This window comes from Strigops habroptila, chromosome 5 (genome assembly GCF_004027225.2).
Source record: "Strigops habroptila isolate Jane chromosome 5, bStrHab1.2.pri, whole genome shotgun sequence".
Taxonomy (NCBI): domain Eukaryota; kingdom Metazoa; phylum Chordata; class Aves; order Psittaciformes; family Psittacidae; genus Strigops; species Strigops habroptila.
The window spans coordinates 61,898,810-61,920,513 of NC_044281.2; the positions used below are offsets into that span (position 1 = coordinate 61,898,810).

General features: G+C 43.7%; 1 protein-coding gene and 1 long non-coding RNA gene across 3 annotated transcripts; one reads left to right on the forward strand and one right to left on the reverse strand.

Moving 5' to 3' along the window:
• LOC115609078 (cytochrome P450 2H1-like) lies at positions 1-6,979 on the reverse strand. The gene is made up of 9 exons (XM_030488794.1): positions 6,061-6,979; positions 5,430-5,592; positions 4,415-4,564; positions 3,318-3,478; positions 2,767-2,943; positions 2,188-2,329; positions 1,715-1,902; positions 1,126-1,267; positions 1-681 (listed from the first exon to the last, which is right to left on the reverse strand). Exons 1-9 carry the CDS (start codon positions 6,298-6,300, stop codon positions 500-502), a joined length of 1,545 nt encoding a protein of 514 aa, XP_030344654.1. The 5' UTR covers positions 6,301-6,979; the 3' UTR covers positions 1-499.
• On the forward strand, positions 2,581-15,539 carry LOC115609082. 2 transcript variants are annotated; one of them, XR_003991733.1, is made up of 3 exons: positions 2,581-2,734; positions 3,397-3,499; positions 4,375-15,539. It is a non-coding gene; the product is annotated as an uncharacterized LOC115609082 (long non-coding RNA). The 2 variants fall into 2 exon arrangements; XR_003991732.1 differs by lacking the exon at positions 4,375-15,539 and having other exon boundaries at positions 3,397-3,939.
• Positions 15,540-21,704: the final 6,165 nt, after the last annotated feature.

Consider the following 21,704-nt stretch of genomic DNA (forward strand, 5'->3'; position numbering starts at 1 on the left):
TAACAGAAAAAATCTCACTGGTTTATGCTTTGCTGTATAAACAGGTGATGAACAAACTGAAAGTACAGAAGAGAGAGATACCTGAAGCAGGGTCTGTGGAAACCCTGGAGTACAAGTGTCTGGTCCTGCAGTGCTGAGAAGATCAAGTGACAGGGACAGCAGCAGCAGTGCTCTCAGAGCACCAGTCCACACACCCTGACATGGCAGGATGTCAGAAACCAGGTAGGAACCTCACGTAGGAGAGGTAGGCGCAGAGGAGAGCCTGTCTTCTCTTGCACAGGGAGCTGTCTCCTTCCCTATGTACTTGCCTACTCTGTCTCTTGTTTAGAGCTGGCTGTGGTGATTACAAAAGTACCATACAATTTTCTTGTCTAAGCATGTTTCTCTCTATAAAGTATCTAGCAGTGATCTGAGTGTTTCAGTCTCAGCAGATTGAGAAATGAGTGTCATTCAACCAGAGCTTTCATGAGTGTAATAGCTGGCAATGGTCTTCACTTGCTTAGCGTGGAACAAAAGAGACCTCATAAGGTCTGGGCACATTTGCCAGACTGGCAATTAATGGGGTAATGTCCACGTCCTTGTGATCCACAACAGGTTTCAAAGTAAAGTTCTGCAGGATGGATGTTAAAAATATGAACAGCTCCATCCGGGCCAGACCTTCTCCTGCACAGATGCGTTTTCCTGCAAGTGGAAAATAACAAAAAGTGAGGGGAGAGTGGGGTATTTTTAACCACTCTTCCATGAAAGTTCAGACTTCTCAGAATGGAGATGCAGCATTTTGGGTAAACAAACTAAATTAGGGGCTAAGTGTCAAGAACAATGAAAGTGCTCAGTGGGCAAAGGCAGTTTGAAGGCTTTAGTTTCTCATTTTCTGCTTGCAGAGAGAGTTGTGTGGATGAGTCCCAACTTCGTACATCTGTTCTTGCAGAATGCATTGGAGGATTTTCAGTGATTGCTAAAAATGAAAGTCAACTGAAACTCTAGTACAGGGATCAGAGCTGCCCAGAAGTGACTCAAGTGGATCACCAGTCATGGCTGTACAAACCATGATGACAGAGCCACTAAAATCTTCGAAGAGGTCTTAGGAGAGGATAGTTTAGAATCTGAAATGGAAGGAGATCTTACCTGCAGAGAAGGGCATGAAGAAGTGACTCTTTTTAAATGTACCATTTGCATTCAAGAAATGTCCAGGATCAAATTCTTCTGGATTTGGAAATTCTTTGCTATCATGTAGGATGGGAGTCAGCATAGGAAATATCACTGTGTCCTGAATTAACAAAGAGAGGAGAAGAAAGTTAAACTGGAGACATGCTAAAGCAAAGCAACATTGAGATTTTCCCAGAGCTGAGTCAAAGTTTAACCAGTTTAAGCTGAACATTTAATGAATAAAAACGGCAAACATGGAGGTTTTTGTGAATTTTAATGTTGAGTCTGATTAGAGTATTTAATATTTCTTCCAAATAAATTACAATTTATCTTATATTTACGTAAAAAAATAGAAAGCCATCTCCCTCTTCACACAGAGGATGAAAAGTCCTTTCTTCTTTTTTTCTCTTTTTTCAGATACAAGGCATTAGACTCAATAACTTCCAGAATCCCCCTCCAAACAGAATCATTCTAATTCCAGATCTAATTTCAGTGTTTTTGAAAATAAACCAGAATGCAGTGAATAGAACACATCATTGTTTTCAAAAGATTATGAACTCTCTCAGACCTTTGGAATAAAATAGTTTCTGAACTTGGTGTCTTTGATCACGCTATGTGGGACATTAAGTGGATTGAAATCAAGGAATCTCTGGATTTCATGGATCACAGCATCTGTGTAGGGCATCTGGCTCCGATCTGCCATGCAGGGGCTTCGGTCTCGGCCAATCACACGGTCAATCTCCTTCTGAACTTTCTCTGTTAGGAAATAAGTAAGTGTTGAATGGTCAAGTCCCACATCTGTTTGCCTAAACCTCTCCCCATATTTACAGCAAAGCTTGCTTTTAGAGCACCAAGAATATATGAATGCACTTAGTGCTAGTGTCTCTTTTCTGTGAATAGAACTTAGACTAATACACATGTCTACACTGCAAATGCAGGTTTCCTTAGTCAGGGAACCATTGCCACATGTGCTAGTGACAGGAATTGTCCAAACCGATCCCATGACCTGCGAAAGTTTTTATTTATTTCCTTTTCTATTACCTTGTATTTCTGGGTATTTCTGGACAGCCAGAAGTCCATATCTCAGCGTGACGCTGGTGGTCGCTGTTCCTGCGAGGAATAAGTCGAGTGTGGTTCTGCTCAGGGTCTCAACGGTGAATTCTGAGTGACCATTCCCTTTCTCCTGGAGGAAGATTTGGCAGAATGTTTTCAGAATGACAAATCTAAGCAGTTTGTTTAAAAAGGAAAGTCCTGTACCCATAATGTATGTTTTTAAACACATCTGATGTCCTTTCTCAGATACAACCTTCACTTTCCAGAACAATAGCACTGATGGTACTTTTACTAAATAATAGTATGAACTTTTTTAATATGGGAGGAACATTGAATTCTGTCAAACAGATTGGTCTTTAGTTTTCCTAACTTTGGCTAGTGCTGTTAATTCTGTGTTTAAAAATTCTAGATAAGAAAGTGGAGAGGATAGAATGAAGTTGATGTGTGAAGAAAAGCAAGTTCTCCTTTGTATTTGCAAAAGCCCAGTGCCCTGCCACAACTGAAAAGAAGCTGGGATTCAAGAGGTGGTTTTCTTGTAAGCCAACAAATCTCTAGCTCTCACATTACCTGGTCCATTTTGTTAAGAAAAGCATCAATGAAATCTCGAGGACAAGTAGGATCCCGGGTTTTCTGGTGTTGTACTATGATTTCTAAAATAAATTTATCAATTTCTTCAATATTTTTTACCATTTTTTTATGAGGCCCAGGTAAAAACTCCATGAGAGTTGGGAAGAAATTGTATAGCTGTAAAAATAAAATGATGGAAAAGCACATTCTGATTAATGTGGATACAATAAAATGTTCCCTAACTGTTAGCTATGAAAAATTCAACTGTTTTGGAAGAGTTATTGTTCAACTGGACTTTAATACCTTTTAGTTTATAGCTTCACTACAGTGAAGGATATACTTCAGTTGAGCAAATTCTTTGGACATACAATGGCAGTTCCATAAGGTAAGAAGAAACAACAGGAATTGGCTGTTTAACTGCCATTTTGGCTTTCAGAAAATTTATCCAAATTTAGGAAAATCCACTCCAGTTACAATTAATAACATGAATAAGTAACCATTAATAAAATATTATCATCATTAACAAATGTATTCAATATAACTGTACACACCTGTGTTTGTATAGTGTTCTGGAGCTGACTGTTTTCTTCTAGCAAACAAATTAAAGTCAAAAATTCCTTGTTCTTATAGTCAAACCTATCCCCGAAGACAACGGAGCAGATGATGTTGGAGACAGCATGGATCAGGAATCTGCCAGGGTTGAAGGGTTTCGCTGCAACAACAGAAAAAAAAGGTATCTTGGTTTCAGTATTTCAGGCATCATCCCCTCCTCTGACACTACAGGGAGCTTTACATCGTCTTGAGACCCAGAGTTTTGCAGTCCTTTGAAAGGATAGTGAAGGGCTTACTCAATTTTTTCTTCTCTAATTGAAGTGAACTAATTTCCCTGTCTGAATTGTTTGAGTATGTCTTTTGCCCTGTTCTCAGGAGAACATTGGTCTGGGGGCCTTGGTTTCTTTTCAGATCACACAAGGCTGTCTTGTGTCTTCTGAACTTATAGACTGTTTACTAGAGATGGCCTAAAGATTCCCTCCAAAACCCGATGAAACCAGAAGGACTTTGCCTGAGCTATGACTTTAGGTTACTGCACCCTGTTTATGAACTCTATTAGTGTAACCTCAACTGTATAACCCTCTCCTAGGGATTCAAATGCTTGTGATCGAAGTCTAGTTTTGATAGCACAGCTATCCAGATGGACTGGACCCAGACCCCAGTATCTGTAAATGACTTCTCTGGTCACCCATTTCTTCACGATCCACTTACTTAGAGCTGCAGGAGACAACGCAAAGCAGTGCATGATGCTTGGTTACGTGGCAGTCCCCAGCCTTGTCTCCATGGCTGAATTCCACCAAACTCTTGGCTTTCAGGCCAAGCCATTCCCTTTGCCACTTCCGGTCTTGTTCCTCAAGCAGAACAGGTTAAAAGATGCTTTCCAACACCAGTCTCCTGTATTTACCCCTCCGTACTGTCACAGTGCCTTTGACTGACCCACTCCCAGCAGTGGTAACATTGGCTATTGGAGCAGGGAGCAGAAACAGCAGCCATAGGCCCACTTCTTGGGTCACAGATATGCAGAAATAGCCCTGCACTCTCATTGTCTCACTGCAGATATGCAGGGTGTCCCAGTAAGCACAAAGTCCAGTCCTACCATGTGTGTTCCTGATCCTCTCCACCAGAAAGTGAGCTTCCTCCTGGATTCGCTCGTCAATGCTCCTCTTCCCCACTCCGAAATCCCTCAGGGTGGTGAGTGCAAATCGTCGGAGCTGCTTCCAGGTCTCCCCATTGCTGGTCACAATACCTGATGAAGGAAAAATAGACCACCATGAGGAAACAGGTTTTATTTCTTTCCCTCCCTGAATGGGAGCTACACAGTGAGTACTCAACATGCAAAGATACTCCTCTGTGGAGTTATATTGCAATTGCTGTGTGCCCAATAATGTAACTTCTCTGAAGTTCTGGAGGTGACAGATTTGATCCATCTGTCACAGCACTTGGAGTAAAACTCAGTTTATTGCCAGAGTAAGAAAAGCTACATTCGGATGTAACACTGGTACTGAATTTGTCTTGGCCATAGGCACTGAAAATCAGCACAAAAGTTCTACTATGCACCTCCACATGGTGTAACAGTATTGACAAGACCATTGATACTGTACTATCGTACCATGGATTAGTTACTATTTACCCAGATAAATGCCATACTCAGAACTGCCCTAGTGAATGAACACATGGTCTAATCTTGAATGTGGCCCTTATTGGCACAGCCTATATTATCTCATCTTTGTTGTCTGTGGACTTTCCTCTTGTTGGTTCCTTAGCGGTATGTATATTGTCAGTATTTTCAGAAATGGGAGAATGAACCTAGGATCTTAGAGGCACATTTGATGAGCAAACTTTTAGCCACAATTTGTAGCATGCTGAAAATAGAAAGGCACTCAGTGAAGCCAGCCTGTGACCTTAGATAGTTCTCCAGGGAACCTCTTTACTCAAGGGTCCAAGTACTGAGTTGGGCTCTTAGTTTTTTATTGCTAAAAGTAGTAAATGAAAGGTAAGTAACTGAAAAGTAGTAAATGAAATCCACCATTCCCTCCTCCACTGCCCTCTGAACTGTGTTGCTGAAGCACTGAAAGCATCAGCTTTGTATGCTAACGTTACTGGGGATATACCTGTGCCTTTGAAGAGTCTTTCAAGGAGTGGTAGATTGCCCCTTCCACTGAAGTCATCTGCCTGATCAATCAGAGCTTCTTTCACAACATCATAGCCATACAGCACCACAATCTTTCGTGGGCCTAAATGTATTGTGAAGACAGGACCATACTTCTCGCTAAGCTGTAGGAAAGAGGAACACAAAGAACAACATATGAGAGTTGTCCCTAATATCTCCTGGGCACCAGACCTCTGTAAACTGGATGAGTATATCAGTGGAGAGTCATTGGAGCCTTGTACTGAATAAGAGGAGTTGGGCACAGGAGGAGTGTAGTGAATATAGCAATAGCATCAGCGCCTTGATTGCAAAGCCACTGCAAATTGCAGTTCTGCCATGAAGTCAGCACAGGACTCATCATTAGTAGGGTTATTGCAAAGATATAGCCTTAGACTTGCACTATATAGACTTAGATATCAGATTATTGGAATATATAGACTTCAGAAGCATTTATTTCTGTGAAACCGTTTGGTTCTGTTGGAGTTATTTGGTCAATGCAAATTAAGCTTGTGACTTAAACTGAGACAGTCTAGACTTGACTTTGTTTTATATGCAATGGAAACAACTTAGGAAAGAAGGAGACAGTGCCTTACCTTCTTCAAGCTTTCAGGCAAGTTCCTTGGGTTCAGCTGGAATATGTTTCCAGCTAGGGGGAGTGCTATGGGACCAGGAGGCTGCTTCATGTTTTGTGATATATTTCTCCATGTGGTGATGAGAAGAAGGCATGAGATACAGATCAGCAAGAAAATAGTGGTCATTCCCAGGAGCTCCATGGTGGGCTGAGGAAGAGAAGTTTCAGAAAAGCCTGATGTTGGACCTGTAAATCCATCCATATTTATATACTGTGAATCCAAAGCACATGGATGAAATTAGCCAATAGTGCCTTCCTATTCCTTCTGAGATATGAGATTACTTATTAATTAGCTCAAGATAAGAATGAACAAACTAGGGATGAACTCCTTGTTTATACAATGATTTTTTTTACCTCTCCACCTCTGGGTAATCATTCATGCCGGACTAAAGAAGTCATGTTCTAATGCTGTCAAACAAACTCAAAATGCCTAGCTGCTATGTATATGCTTAAACTCTGTTTGCCCTCATGCCTAGATTGACATCTGCCAGCCCCTCCAGTATCTGAGCACAGTGGAGGGAGGTGTTGTGATTGAAAAAGGGCGTCACTCCAAGTTCTTCCTAGGCATTCCACCTCCATTTCTGGAACAAAATTATGCAATTGTACCCAAGTCACACATGCAGATTTTGAGGAATACACTCAGCTTGTCCTAACCTGATATTTCAGCCAGACAAACCGTACCGTCTACAGCATTTGCATGATCACAGATTCTGCCCAAACCACAGATCCCTGCAGCAACCTGCAATCTCCTTTCTGATGCTTCTAGAAACTAGTTGAAGATCCACAGAAGTTGTGAAGATCCATGAAATATAAAGGCACCCTGAAGAGAGCTCAACAGAATGATTGGTTTAATTAATATTATTTAATATAATGTATCTTAAATGAAATATTATGCTTCCCACTTCTTCTCCGACAGGAATCCAACCCCCTATAAGAAGGGTGAGAAGTGTGTATGTCTTCTGGCAGAGAAGTAGAGCAGATTGAGCCACCTGAGACCAAAGAGCTGATACCAGGACTCGGTTGCCAAATGTTGTCTGTCCATCATATGTAGTGTCTGTAAAGTGCTAGTGATCTACTGTAAACACTGTACGCAGACTCGTACAGCCCCACCATTCTCCCACTTTCTTCTTGGCCCCAACGACAAGGCATGGCATTAGGCTGTATATTTCTTTTTTCTGTGACTTTATGTAGAGAGATACTGATCCTCTACATAAGGAGCACATTTGAACATAGTGCTTATGGCAAGATGACTAGAAGAAGTCAGGGAAGCTTGTACATCATTGTACTAGGGGATGTGAAAGGGGGTGTGCGTTTAGCAGGCACTCGAGCTTGATGCTGGCCAGGGCTGGGTGGATGGTGTCTTCTTAAAACTAATAAGTATGGGAAGGAGTAACAGGTAAACCTTTCCTAAACTACACACATAATTACTAAATAGCATAACTCAGGTTTCAGGAAAACTGTAGTGGATTAAACCAGTGAAGTAGTTATGAAGTGAGGACATGAATTTAGTAGGTGCAAAGTTACACTTAATTTCTGACACTGCTTAAGTGTCAAGAGTATCAATTACTCTTTGACTATTAAGGTTAATGAATGTTATTAAAGTTTACTTTTATAAGTCTTGTAATAGTCCTAAAGCAATGTTAATTCAGACCCAGTGAAGCCCCAGTAGGGAAACAAACAAGGGAAGAGGACATGGAGTGTAGAGAATGGAAGCTGACAACAACATCTTAAGGAAGGGAATAGGAACATTACTGAAATAAAAAACCAATTAGATTCATCACTAAAGAAGATCTCTGTGTAATAAGAAAAAGATATGAAATTACTCTTAAACTCACTTTGAGAATCAGTGCCAAGCGATACTATTTTCATGTTTATCTCTGATTAACAAAGAATATATATTTCCTATCTATGAAACTGGTGTTCAAAGACAATGCAGTGGATAATGCTGTCAAGAAAAAGGGTGTGAGTTAGAGTTGCTCTGTAGGAAAATCTCCCTGGACAGCTCATCTGAAACAACTTGCTTTGATTTTGGTTTCATTTCCCTGTGTTCCCCCACCCCTCCCCACCCCCAGCTGAGAAGCCAATATTCCCACCAGGGGTGAGAAGTCCCCATTCCTATGCTTCCTGGGTAGTTCTTGCCCCACAGAAGACCCCTTGCCCATCGCCCCATAGGCTGTGGTCAGACTGACCACTCTCCTGCTCTTCATCTCAGATACCTGGGTCTCTGTCCATCACCTATTGGTAGTGGGTGAGCATTAAATGGGTGACAGTGTCCTCTGGCCTATTTCTCTTCACACACTAGAGAGGGAGCTCATCCAGACTTTCAGACAATTAAGTCAGATGAGACAGATCCCACCCAAACGACCACATCAGGGACCATTTCAGTTCTTCTGAGTCAGCAAAACAGGCTCTGCCACCTGCTAACGCTCAGTCCATCCCACTACATCTTTTATGATACATAACCAAAATTATACTTACTCCTTTTGTGGTATGATAGTGGAAGGAAGTGTTAAACTTATAAAAAGCTATATATATGTATAAAAAGGGATATATTCTTATATTTCATATGTATCTATCTACCTACCTACTTATCTATATCTTATTTCTCTCCCAGATAATGAAACGCATTTTCTTTCCTGGACCATCTCATTGACTTAGAACTTGGGTCCACATTGGTTCAATCAGTTGTTGAGAGCTCACGTCTGCACTTTCATATGTATAAAAATAGCCAGACACACTGTGAACACCAGACTTTGTTTTCTACTGAGCTGTCAAAATGGGATTTAAAGGATGGGCAGATTTTATCTTTAGCCCAATTAGCTGAGGACTAGCAGATTCTACAGCAGCAAGGAAAGAAACATTTCCCACCTAAATTTAGATATTAAAAAGCTAGGTGTCCAAATCAGCTAGTCTCCCCTGTTAGCACAGAAACACTGATACTTCCAGAAGATGGGTCATCTGACTTGTCTTATGCTCCTATTTTAGTGTGAAATGAGTCAGTCACTGAAGAAGTTTATTGCCCCCGACTAAAAAGGGAGCCTCAGGAGACTTGTACAAATTTATATGTCTGATTGCTAGGGACCTGTTTTGAGGCAGATGACACTGATTCACTGTGCATCTCTCCTGGTTCTGATGATGTTCTTTATCAGCAACAAATTCTACAATTTCTGGTACAATGGGCAGTGCTCTGAATACTGCACGTAAGGATATTGAAAACCAGAAGTGGGCAGATGAGCGAAATTGAGATAAGCCTTCTAGGCTGTGTCTGGAGGAATGGTTATATCACTGAGAACAGTCAGTTTTAAGGTTATCAACGAAAAAAAAGTTATTTGTATTTCCTTTTCCTTTACTTTTACAGAGAAGGTGCCTTGCATTCCTCTGTTGGCAGACCTGAAACTGCTGTGAAGCCTAATGCACTGGAAAAGCAGGGCATTGCTAACAGCATCACTTCCACATCCAGACACAGCTTTTTTATTGTTTATCTAATTACTCTCATAATCACTGAAGGGTTTAAAAATGGTGTTGGGATAAAGGCAGAACTCCTTGGAGGGATCTGTGAGTTTCACTGGATAGAGATTTAACTTGCAAAGGTCTGGTGTCACCTCTGATGGCAGAAAGATAGGAATTATTTGAGTACGAAAGGCTATTTGAGAACGAAAGGCTTATTTGAGTATGAAAGAGCCATCCTGATATAGTTCATATTCACAAGAAACACCTGAAAGACTCTGCTTTCTTCTAATCGAGGTATAAAAGCAGATGCTGGGGCCTCTGCTCTTGTTATGAAATGGCATCATTCTCTGGGTCCACCTGTGAGTTTGACCTCAGATTGACAGGGTGGGATGCGAACATATGAACTGATCTTTCAAAATCCAGGCCTTTCTCTGAATGTCGTCTGGAGGCTGTTGGTTTACTGGGCCTGCCTAGAGGCTTCTGTGGGCCAGCTCCTGGGATCCCATCCTGTGTTTATATGTAGCACTTAACCTGGGACCTGCACTTACTGTTTAATTCACCTGCTTCTATTCTCCTCCAGATTGGGTCTGTGTGAAAAAAGACACCTTCTTATCCTCAAACAGCTCCAGTACAATCCAAAACATAGGCTCATACCAGCTGCTATGAAGAAAATTAACTCTACCCAAGGCAAAACCAGCACAGCAGGTTAGCAGAGAAACCTGTGGAAATCATCTTTCCTGTTCTGCTGCGAATAACATCTCAGCTACTAAACTCATAGTACTTGCAGATAGGACTTTCCTTAGGGCCTTATAAAAAAATCACAGTATCAACCTCTGCCTTATTTCTGGCAGCAATTTGACAGAGGATCTGCTGTGATCAGCAGGAATTAAGGTTCAGCGATAAGTTCAGCATTCAAGAATGTATGTAACAACACCCATATTTGTAACATGCTACACAGCTAGTACTAGAGATAAGATGCAAACCACATCATTAGTTTTCAGATCAAAGATATGACATTTGGCCAGCTGGCCCAAAAAGCTTGGTTAAATATTAATGTATTAACTTACAGGACTCATAATTCAGTTGAAAAAAGATGAAATCATTGAAGTTCTTTAGTCATTTGCAATACATGGTAAATTACTCATTTAGTCTCCAAAAGGGCAAGGAAGTTAACCTGACAGCAGCCTTCCTGTGACCTGTACTGTGACTTTACCAGCAGTAAATCACTGTGTTGCTGGTATACCCCATTATCTCTGAATAAAGCCAAGATGCTTAGCTCTAGACTGTGGTCAGCATTAAGAAAGAACAGGCGCTCGCCCAAACCTGGCAGAAAAAGTGAGGAAATGGGAAAAGTCAGTCCCAGTCTATACACGGTGATGGTAGGCACCAAAGTGAAGGCTGCCAAATTTCAAAGAAGATGTCTGAGCTCAGCTGAGCTCCTGAGATTGCTGAGGGCAATGCTGATTGCCTGCATGGGCAGTGGGGCCCATCCTGAACCAGCTGCAGAACCACAATAGTGTACAGTAGGTCATCCAAAAGGTCCATGTCCTGGGAGATACAGAAGTGAAGGGGCAACTTTATCAGCTGTCCCTAACTATAACACCGTCATCATGGGCAGAGTGCCCACTGTGACTTTCCGAATGCTGAGCAGGAAACCTACAGTACGAACAGGACCTGAACATACACCTGCTGAAACTCTGGTTAGGGCGTTAACTTGAGGCATTCAGGAACTTTAAAAAGTTGCTTATCATCATAACAAATATCATAGAAACATGTAACTTGCTGTATGCTCTGAAAACAATGCATACCGTGAAGAAAAATGATGACAGAAAAGTTCACCTACTGACAGCAATTATCAAGTAACAAAACCTTCGGCTACAGTTTGTGATATCAAGTAACTACAGTGATAAGGAAAACAGATAAGAAATCATGCACTTAAATCATGAAAAGTAACTGATGCTGGTACCAAGTGATATAATGTATGCCTTCACTATGCCTTTCAGTCCTGCCAGAGTCAGAAGCACAGAGGTGGCATAGTGCTTTGGGAAGTTAAGGGAGGAAATCAAAAAACACAGCAGCCCTAAGAAGTGACCCCACCACAGTGGCACAGCCAGTGCTGGACCATGTTAGTAGGAGGATGGTGGTGGAGGATGATTCTTCACTGTGGTGACACCATCTCCCTGATGACTATGTAGAAAGTCAAGCTATAGCAAATTTCCTCAGTATCATGCAAGAAACCCCTAGTGCGATACAACACATATATCTGCAGATCACACTATTAGCTATTCCTCTCATCAGCCTAGTCTTCCAGACAAGTTCCCACAGATGGATTTACATACTTTCTTGCCATTTTGGAGGTTAGTTTTTGAATGAAGAACATTTCAGAAACCATCAGCATTTTAACTTCAAGTTTACAGATACTAGCATCTGTCAGTTGGGCTTTTCTCCTAACTGTGCCAAAATATAGCAAGTGCGTTAAAAGTGTAAATCATGTTTCTCTACTCCAAATGGTAATGGAGGAAATGTAGAATAAATTGAGGAAGAGAAGCTGTGTCAGAAAATGGAAGAAAGTGAGGCAAGTGTGTTTAATATACTACAAGTCAAAGAGAAGTGCAGAAAGCCTAGGACAGGGTTGAGGGTACTGCCTCGGAGGGAACTTTCTCTGTAGAAGTCTGTGCAAACTGGTGAGTAGGCAATGGGGCTGTGGGGTATAAGGACAGAGATGAGTGAGCCAAGGAGGACCAGTGGTTGCCTTGGCCATAGACCCCAAGTCATTCCCTGTGTGAGGCCTTATACCAGCCACGCGGTGGCAGAGGGAAAAGGAGAATTTGCAGGGTTGAGGAGGAGTTTCTGGGATGTCTTTTCTACTCATCACAATGGAAATCAGCCATGAAATGTTCTGCCAGCAAATGGCCACCTGACGACTTATTCATGACCTGCATCCCACAAGGAACAAGAACTTGCATAAACTCACGAGCAGTATTTGGATAGCAGACGAACAGCCAGTGCTTTCCCTGCAGGACACAATCAGCAAAAGAATCACAGAATCATAGAATAGTTAGGGTTGGAAAGGACCTTAAGATCATCTAGTTCCAACCCCCCTGCCATGGGCAGGGACACTTTGCACTAAACCATTTCGCCTAAGGCTCTGTCCAACCTGGCCTTCAACACCGCCAGGGATGGAGCATTCACAACTTCCTTGGGCAACCCATTCCAGTGCCTCACCATGCTCACTGTAAAGAACTTCTTCCTTATATCTAATCTAAGCTTCCCCTGTTTAAGTTTGAAGCCATTACCCCTTGTCCTACCACTACAGTCCCTAAGGAAGAGTCCCTCCCCAGCATCCTTATAGGCCCCCTTCAGATACTGGAAGGCTGCTATGAGGTCTCCACGCAGCCTTCTCTTCTCCAGGCTGAACAGCCCCAACTTTCTCAGCCTGTCTTCATACAGGAGGTGCTCCAGCCCTCTTATCATCCTCGGGGCTCAATAGCTTGGAAGGTAACATAAAAGATGACCTTGACAATGAGCCAAAGCCAGAGTTCACTTGATTAAAGCAAAATATGTGTGTACTTCAGGCTGAAGTGAGTTTTTCTGAGGTACATTGACTCTTCAGACTAAAAGCTATTAAAGAAGGACTGATCCAGGTGTACCTGAGGGGACCAAGTGAGGGTGAAGGCCTGCCTAAACATATTTCAGCCTTATAAAAGCAAAAAGAAAAAGAAAAAAAAGGAACATCATCACCCCCTTTTTTACATAATAAAGTGGTTTTCCTATGTCTGAATCCAGTTTCCTGAAGCCCTAGCCTCAATACTGGATTCATCCTTACGACATTGTGGTTAGTGCCAGTATTGGGGGCAGGGAAATATGTTTTGCTTTCCATGGGTCCATATTTTGCAGACTGAATTCTTCTGCCTTTGGGAAAATGAGCCAGCGAGGTAGAGAATCATCAGCCCAAATACTAATTGCATGTCCTGAATTTTGAATGGTCACAGGCTATGTAATTGGAGGCCAAGAGGAGAGGAGGGCTCTAGGTAAAATACGAGCCCAGAAAAGCAGCTCCAAGCTGCACAGGTCCATCATCAGTCCCTGAAGGAGAGGTCTCAGAGTGCTGCTAGCAGGAAACCTCAGCACAGAACCTTCTCAGAAAGCAAGAACTATATGAGAGTAGCAGGCAAGCAGGGTTAAAATATGTGGCAGAATGAGGGCAAAATGAGGGTGCAGCCTGTAAGCAGGAGGGCTGTGGCTCCACTTCTGAGAGCCTTCAGGGGACTATAGGAGAGGAGAGCAGAAGTAGAGAGGAGAAAGAAGTAAGGAGAGATATTGCTAAGTGCCCAGTCAAGGCATCCCATTTCATTCACATAGACACAGCCACTGATACTGAAAAGCAAGGTATTTCCAAAGGAGGTACTTGTGAGGTGTTTCACCTTCTTCCATGAAAGGCATTAAATCTTGGATGATATGAAAAGCAATTCAGAGTAACAAACAAACAGAGAGTAGATAAAGCATGCATTTATAAAACCAAATATAGCTATCTGAATGATTTATAACCATGACATACAAATTTTAAAAGGACTCCTTTAAAACTCCTCATGCCTCAACCATTGGGGTTTTTTTAATTTAATTTTTTGTTGATACAGATGGAAATTTGTCACCTACTGCTGTCATGGATATATGGCCTTGCTCTATCAGTGTAATATGATCCTGCTCCTAAGACAAGCAGGTCAGAGAGCATTTTACCTTTCGGGCCAGTTCTCAGTGCTGCCATCTAATACCAAGCAACTGTCTCCTGTTCGACCTAAAAATTACAGCCTTAATCTCATGGACTAACCAATTAATCCCATCAAAAGTTATGCAACTGGAATTCTTGATACAGTCTCTCACACAAGCTCGGTCTTTTTGTCCTCATCCAGGACTATGACTGGAGAGGTGAGGAAAACCTTGTCCTCTCTCCCACACTCCACCTCGTTGACTCTTCACCAATACACAGTATGTTGCAAGCAGCCAGAAGTGTTACCATACGCATTCATATACTCACACACTTCCAGCCACTATCAGATAGGCTTTGGCATAGACCAAGCACTAGTATGACCTCGCAGTCTTGGCTGATGGCTCTTCCTAAATTCCTTCTGCACACATTTACAGCTGTGTGCTGCTTTGCAATTTAGGATGTGTTTAATTCTCCTAATGACATTTTCCCCCTGCTGTAGGGGGGGTAGGAACAGAATTGCAACTCTTCAGTGGGAATTAAATATTTGTTTTGTATTCTAGGTTTCACACAAATCCACCAACAATTTTTGAACTAGTGTGTGCCACATGCTGCCTCAGCAGCAGCAAGCTGCTGGGCTAACAGAGGGTGTCACACAGAGCATGTGGTAGGTAATGTGGAGCTGTGCTCGAGCCTTACATGCCGTCTTTTAGTTCAGGGCTTCTTTTTTAAGGCCAGAGTCATTCTGCTGCAGACAAGTCTCTCTCTCTGCTTTCCATACCCAGCATTCAGGTTTAAGGAGGTCTTTTCCATGAAAAGCACAGATAGGGACAAGCAAAAACCTTTTTCAGAGTCAAGACTGCCTCAAGCAGGCAACTCTGCAGGACTCAGTTTCGGGACCATGCCTGAGAAAATAATGCTGAAACTTACCATATGTTGGCAGTTAAAACTTTTAATGACGACAGTTGTGGCATATCTACAAGGGACACCAGATCTCTATCCTGTTGAAGTGAATGGCCAAATTCCCCACTATGCTGCTGAGGCTGGGGTCTGTCCTGCAGAGGGAAGTGATTTCCCATTTGGAGCTCTGTGTTCTGCAGTGACTCTGTGAGCTGGTGAGTGGAGGAGGCTGGCACCCTGTTTTCTGCTGCTTTACATTATTTTTACAGGGGCTAACAGGAAACAGTATAAATTTCCTATGCACTGGATTGCCTAATATTGCTTAACAAATAGTAACTTTTCCGTGTTAACTGAAGTTAATAGGAATAAATTGTTCATTGAAAACAGTTGTGTATGGCTATTGTGTAAATTCTTCAGCTCCTTGAAATGCACAAACAGCAGAGTAGCCATCAGCCATTACCACAAAACACTTAATGCAAACAGTTACAGCTACATGGCAATTTCCTTACTCAGGGAAGGACTCAGCAGCAGGAAGACTGCAAAGAAAATAATCTCATCCCTCTGTCTGCCTAGAAGGAACCTCTTGTACGTTGTCTGGGATCCCGGTTCAAGACATAACAAATCCAGACACCAGGCAATATGTCAAAGAAAATCTCTGCATTAGAATGGGCTCCTTCCTCCACCACACTGGTATAAATATGCAGACCTTCAATTCAGAAGAATCGCTCTTGATTAACATGGGAATGAGTAATAGCAGAATTATCAGTAGTGCCCTCATGATCTGCAAAAAGACCTCTCTGTGGTATAATAACTGACTTTCAACCTCGGCCTGGCAGGCCCCAGGGGAAAGAAAATCTATGATACAGTTCTGATATGATCATGAAAGTCAATTAATTATAGAGAAATAAGCCATGTCTGTGTGATTATAACCGGAAAAATCACTGTACCAGGGGAACGTCAGACATACCTAAGAGAAAATATAAGCTCCTGGAAACTCTGAATCTGAGATCAGAGCACATTCCAAGTGAAAGCAGACCAGCAGGCATCACTAGGGACAACTCCATGACTTGCTGAGATGTAAAGAAGGGCAATCTCAGTGCTGTCAGCAGTAAAACTCTATCAAAGAAGAAAATGCTACCCACATGCTTACACACGCTCTCTTAGAAATACTGTAGTGAGATGCCAGTGAATTCCCTTTACCAGGCAGTAAAGATGTATCATGTTGGCAAAGGAGAAGAAATAGTTCTAAAAAATGCTTCAGCTGATGAACATGATGTAGCAGCAGCAGAGGGCACCAGTGCTGCTCTCACCAGTGTGGTGGTAGCCGAGGGCAAGTAGTGCATGGCTTCTACCAGCAGTATGTTCTCCTGCTGTAGGGCATGAAGGGCCATCTTGGTCATACAATTCATTCTGAATGACACCATCTCACACAAGGAGTTATCCTGTAAGAGAGCCTGAACATCAACCACCAGTAGCAGCGAGATGCCACCATCTTTGTGGAGAAAAGGACACAATTCTAATCTTACCTGTTACGGCAATGAAGGGCGAAGCTCTTCCTTCAATAACCTTAGTGAAACCCAACGGACTTTAAAGGAATGACTGAAGAACAGTTTGATGGTTTAACTTGGCATTAGGAAGAAACAAGTGAAAATTTGCAGCTTTAAGTGCCTGAAGTTGGGAAAAACAAAAATATACCTCCAAAATATATTCCAAAAAGCTATTGGCCTCAGAAGATGTGCTGTGGAAATATCATTTGTTACTAATACAGATCATGTTACTCACAGGAAACTCATTTTTACATGCACTTTTTTGCTGGTGAATTTACTCAGGTCAAACCATACCAAAAGGAAGAAACAAAACCATGAAGAAGTCTCACAGAAAAGCCATAGACGTGACTTTTCCCATCCTATTTCTTTTCCAGCTGTCCAAGGATTTTTCCTGATTCACCTGATGCCTCTTAAACTGCCTTCTGCCATTAAAATGTGCATTTATACATAATGAAGCCATGAACAGCTATTGTAGTTTGACAATTGTATGCATGTAGTAGTATTGTAATGTATGTAGTCGAATTGCCGAGGTGAATATCTCCAGAGAGGACGCCTTCAACACCGGAGCGGGGGGAAGCACAGCGTCCCGGAGCCTCAGTTCTGAGCGGCGAGAGCCACCGAGGGAGCCTCAAGTCCTCAACAGCCCTTGCCCAGGAGCTGCAGCTCCGCGGACGCGAGCAGCGACTCACAGGGGTAGCGCCAGGAGGGAGGGCACCCGCCCTCAGGGAGTAAAAACCCACCCCAGGGGCGCGGCGAACAGGGCGGGCAAACAGGGCGTGGCACGTCAGTCAGGGCGTGGCGCGGCAGTGTGCGCAGGCAGGGCGAGCGGGGCGGGGAGCGCTCGGCTCAGGGCCGGGGCCCGGCCTCGGAGCTCTACTCTGGCTGCCGCGGCTGTGGCAGCGTCGGCACCAGACAGAGCCGGCGAGAGGGAAGCTGCAGCGCAGAGCTCGGGGTATAGAAAGTGCCTCCGCTGGTCTCTGGAGGCGAGGGTGCACAAGGCACAGCGCTGCGCTCGGCGTGCCCTAGTGGAGGTTCTCCTGCAGCAGGGGCTGAGGTGCGGGAGGCTGTCGGTAAGCTAAAAGATGCCAGGGAAGCTGAGAGGAAGCTGGGCTGCTTGCTCCGCGCCCAAACCGTGCAGGGGCCACAAGCATCCATCACAGTGCATACAGGAAAGAAGGAGGGCATTAACCCAGGAAGCTGGGAACTAGTAACAAAAAAAAAACCAACAAAAAACGAGGAAGAGGACAATTAACAGCAAGGGGCTTCCTCCTAAATCCAATGTCCCACCCAGAGCCGCTTTGCAGTTCTGCAGGGGGCTAACGAGGAAACACCCACCACACCAAATGAACAACCAGCTAATGTACCAGTAAAGAGGATCACTACTGGTGCCTCCAGGAAAAAGCCTCGGGTCATAGTAGTAGGGCACTCTACTTTGAAAGGCACAGAGGCAACCATCTGTCGGCCTGACCCAGTCTCGAGGGAGATGTGTTGCCTGCGAGGGGCTTGGATCAGGGATGTTGCTGAGAGGCTGCCTGGTTTAGTAAGTCCTGCCGACTACTACCCCCTTCTAGTGGTCCTTGTGGGTGTTAGCAATATAGATAGCAGTAGCCTGGAGAAACATTAAGAAGGACTACAGAGCCTTGGGAGAGGTGGTAAGGGGCTCTGGAGCTTGGATAGTTTTTTCATCGATTCTCCAGGATAAAGTGGAGGACCTTGAAAAAGCTGGGTGCATTTGGCAGGTTAATAAATGGTTAGAACAGTGGTGCCATAGTCAAGGGTCTGGCTATTTAGAACATGGGACTCAGTTTGGGAGGCCAGGTCTACTGGAGGCTGGTGGAGCTGGTCTGACAAGGGGAAGAGCTGTTTTGGTAGGAGACTTGCCGGGCTTGTCAAGAAAGCTTTAAACTAGATTGAACATACTGAAACAACCCTGGCTTAAGTAGGATCCCAGTGATCCCTTTGGCAGCAGAATGCGGGCCATAGTTTGTTTTTTCTTGGAGGGGCGTCCAGTACTCTTGGAACCGACTGCCCCAGGGGTGGACTTAACAATGGACACTATTGCCCAGGTTATTCACGAATGTGAAACATGTGCTGCAATTAAGCAAGCCAAACAGTTAAAGCCTCTCTGGTATGGAGGACGATGGCTGAAGTAGAAGTATGGGGAGGCCTGGCAGATTGACTATATTACACTCCCACCAACCCACCAAGGCAGGCGCTATGTGCTGACCATGGTGGAAGCAATCACCGGATGGCTGGAAACATACGCTGTACCCCACGCCACTGCCTGGAACACTATCCTGGGCCTTGAGAAACAAGTCTTGTGGCGACACGGCACCCCAGAGAGAATTGAATCAGACAATGGGACTCATTTCTGGAACAACCTTATAGACACTTGGGCCAAAGAGCATGGCATTGAGTGGGTATATCACACCCCCTACCATGCACCAGCCTCTGGGAAAATCAAACGGTACAATGGGCTGTTAAAAACTACACTGAGAGCAATGGGTGGTGGGACTTTCGAACACTGGGATACACATTTACCAGAAGCCGCCTGGTTGGTCAGGGGATCTGCCAGCAGGGCTGGCCCAGCCCAATCAGAACTTTTACATACTGTAGAGGGAGATAAAGTTCCTGTGGTGCACATAAAGAATTTGTTGGGGAAGACAGTCTGGGTTATTCCTGCTTCAGGTAAAGGCAAACCCACACATGGGGTTGCTTTTGCTCAGGAACCTGGATATACTTGGTGGGTAAAGTGGGAAGATGGGGAAGTCTGATGTGTACCTCAAGGGGATTTGATTTTGGGGAAAAACAGCCAATGAACTCAATTGTATGCTGTTGCCTGCTATATAACACTTTTATAGCCCACCAACTAGATATCTTCAGGTCACCAGCAACTGACCCTGACTTCCCTCTGATCGTCACCTCAACAAAGAATGAATTTTGATGAAACCAGACAAGCTCAGCAGTGATCAGACGAGTTCAGTGGTGTCATCAGCAGGCAACAGCCCAACACTACACACCGTCCCTCCTGCCCTGAAAGACTATTACAAGAGATGGAACCTGACATCAGGGACTGGGTGAATTCAGCAATTTTATAGGGATTGGTCCATGGACTAAGGAATATCTTTCTCTTTGTGTGTGAGTGTGTGTATATATATATATATATGAGGCAAAAGCAATGGTATATTGAAAAAAAATGTGGGATCTGAGCATGACGTGAATGGTATGGAATAAGGGGTGGATACTGTCCTAGGTTCAGCTATAGCAGTCATTTTTCTCCTTCTTTGTAGCTGGTGCAGTGCTGTGTATTTAACTTTCAGCCTGGGAACAACGCTGACAACACCGATGGTTTTAGTTGTTGCTAAGTAATGTTTACTCCAACCAAGGACTTTCTCAGTCTCATGCTTTGCCAGGGAGGAGGGGAATCCAGGAGGAAGCAGAGACAGGACACCTGACCCAAACTAGCCAAAGGGGTATTCCATACGACAGCACATCATGCCCAGTATATAAACTGGGGGGAGTTACCTGGAAGGCCCAGATCACTGCTCGGGTTGGGCTGGGTATCGCTCGGCGGGTGGTGAGCAATTGTGTCTTCTCCCCTTGTTATTTCCCTTATCATTATTATCATTGGTGGTAGCAGAAGTGGTTTTGTATTAGACCTTAGTCACTGGACTGCTCTTATCGCAACCCGTCGGAGTTACATTCTTCCGATTCTCCTCCCCATCCCTCTGGGAGCAGGGTGGGGAGTGAGCGAGCGGCTGCATGGTTCCGAGTTACCAGCTGGGCTCAAACCACGACACAAGTAATAGAGGAGCCGACAAGGAGAGGTGCCATGCTTGACCTCGTGCTCACCAACAGGGAGGGACTGGTTGGAAATGTGACGCTCCAGGGCAGCCTTGGCTGTAGCGATCATGAAATGGTCGAGTTTGAGATCCTCAGGACAGTGAGAAGGGCATGCAGCAAGCTCACTGCCCTGGGCTTCGAGAGAGCAGACTTTGGCCTCTTCAGGAGCCTGCGTAGTAAGGTTCCATGGGATATAACCTTAGCGGGCAGGGGGGCCCAAGACTGCTGATTGTTCCAACCCCCCTGCCATGGGCAGGGACACCTTGCACTAAACCATGTCGCCCAAGGCTTTAAGGAATACACTCAGCTTGTCCTAATCTGATATTTCAGGCAGACAAACCGTACCGTCTACAGCATTTGCATGGTCACAGACTCTCCCCAAACCACAGATCCCTGCAGCAACCTGCAGTCTCCTTTCTGATGCTTCTAGAAACTAGTTGAAGATCCATAGAAGATGTGAAGATCCATGGAATATAAAGGCACCCTGAAGAGAGCTCAACAGAATGATTGTTTTAATTAATATTACCCAATAGAATGTAAAATCTTAAATGAAATATTATGCTTCCCACTTCTTCTCCGAGAGGAATCCAACCCCCTACAGGCAGAGTGAGATCTGTGTATGTTTTCTGGCGGATTGAGTTACCTGAGACCAAAGAGCTGATACCAGGACTCGGTTGCCAAATGTTGTCTGTCCATCATATGTAGTGTCTGTAAAGTGCTAGTGATCTACTGTAAACACTGTATGTGGACTCATACAGCCCCCACGATTCTCCCACTTTCTTCTCGGCCCCAAGTACAAGGCATGGCATTAGGCTGCATATTTCCTTTTTCTGTGACTTTGTGTAGAGAGATACTGATCCTCTACATAAGGAGCACATTTGAACATGACAAAGGATCTGCCGTGATTAGCAGGAATTAAGGTTCAGCGATAAGTTGAGCATTCAAGAACTTGTGTAACAATATTCATATTTGCAATGTGCTATACAACTAGTACTAGAGATAAGATGCAAACCACATCATTAGTTTTCAGATCACAGAAATGACATTAGCTCAAAAAGCCTGGTTAAATATTAATGCATGAACTTACAGGACCCAAAACATAACTCAGCTGGAAAGGATGAAATCATTGAAGTTCTATAGTCATTTGCAATACGTGGTAAA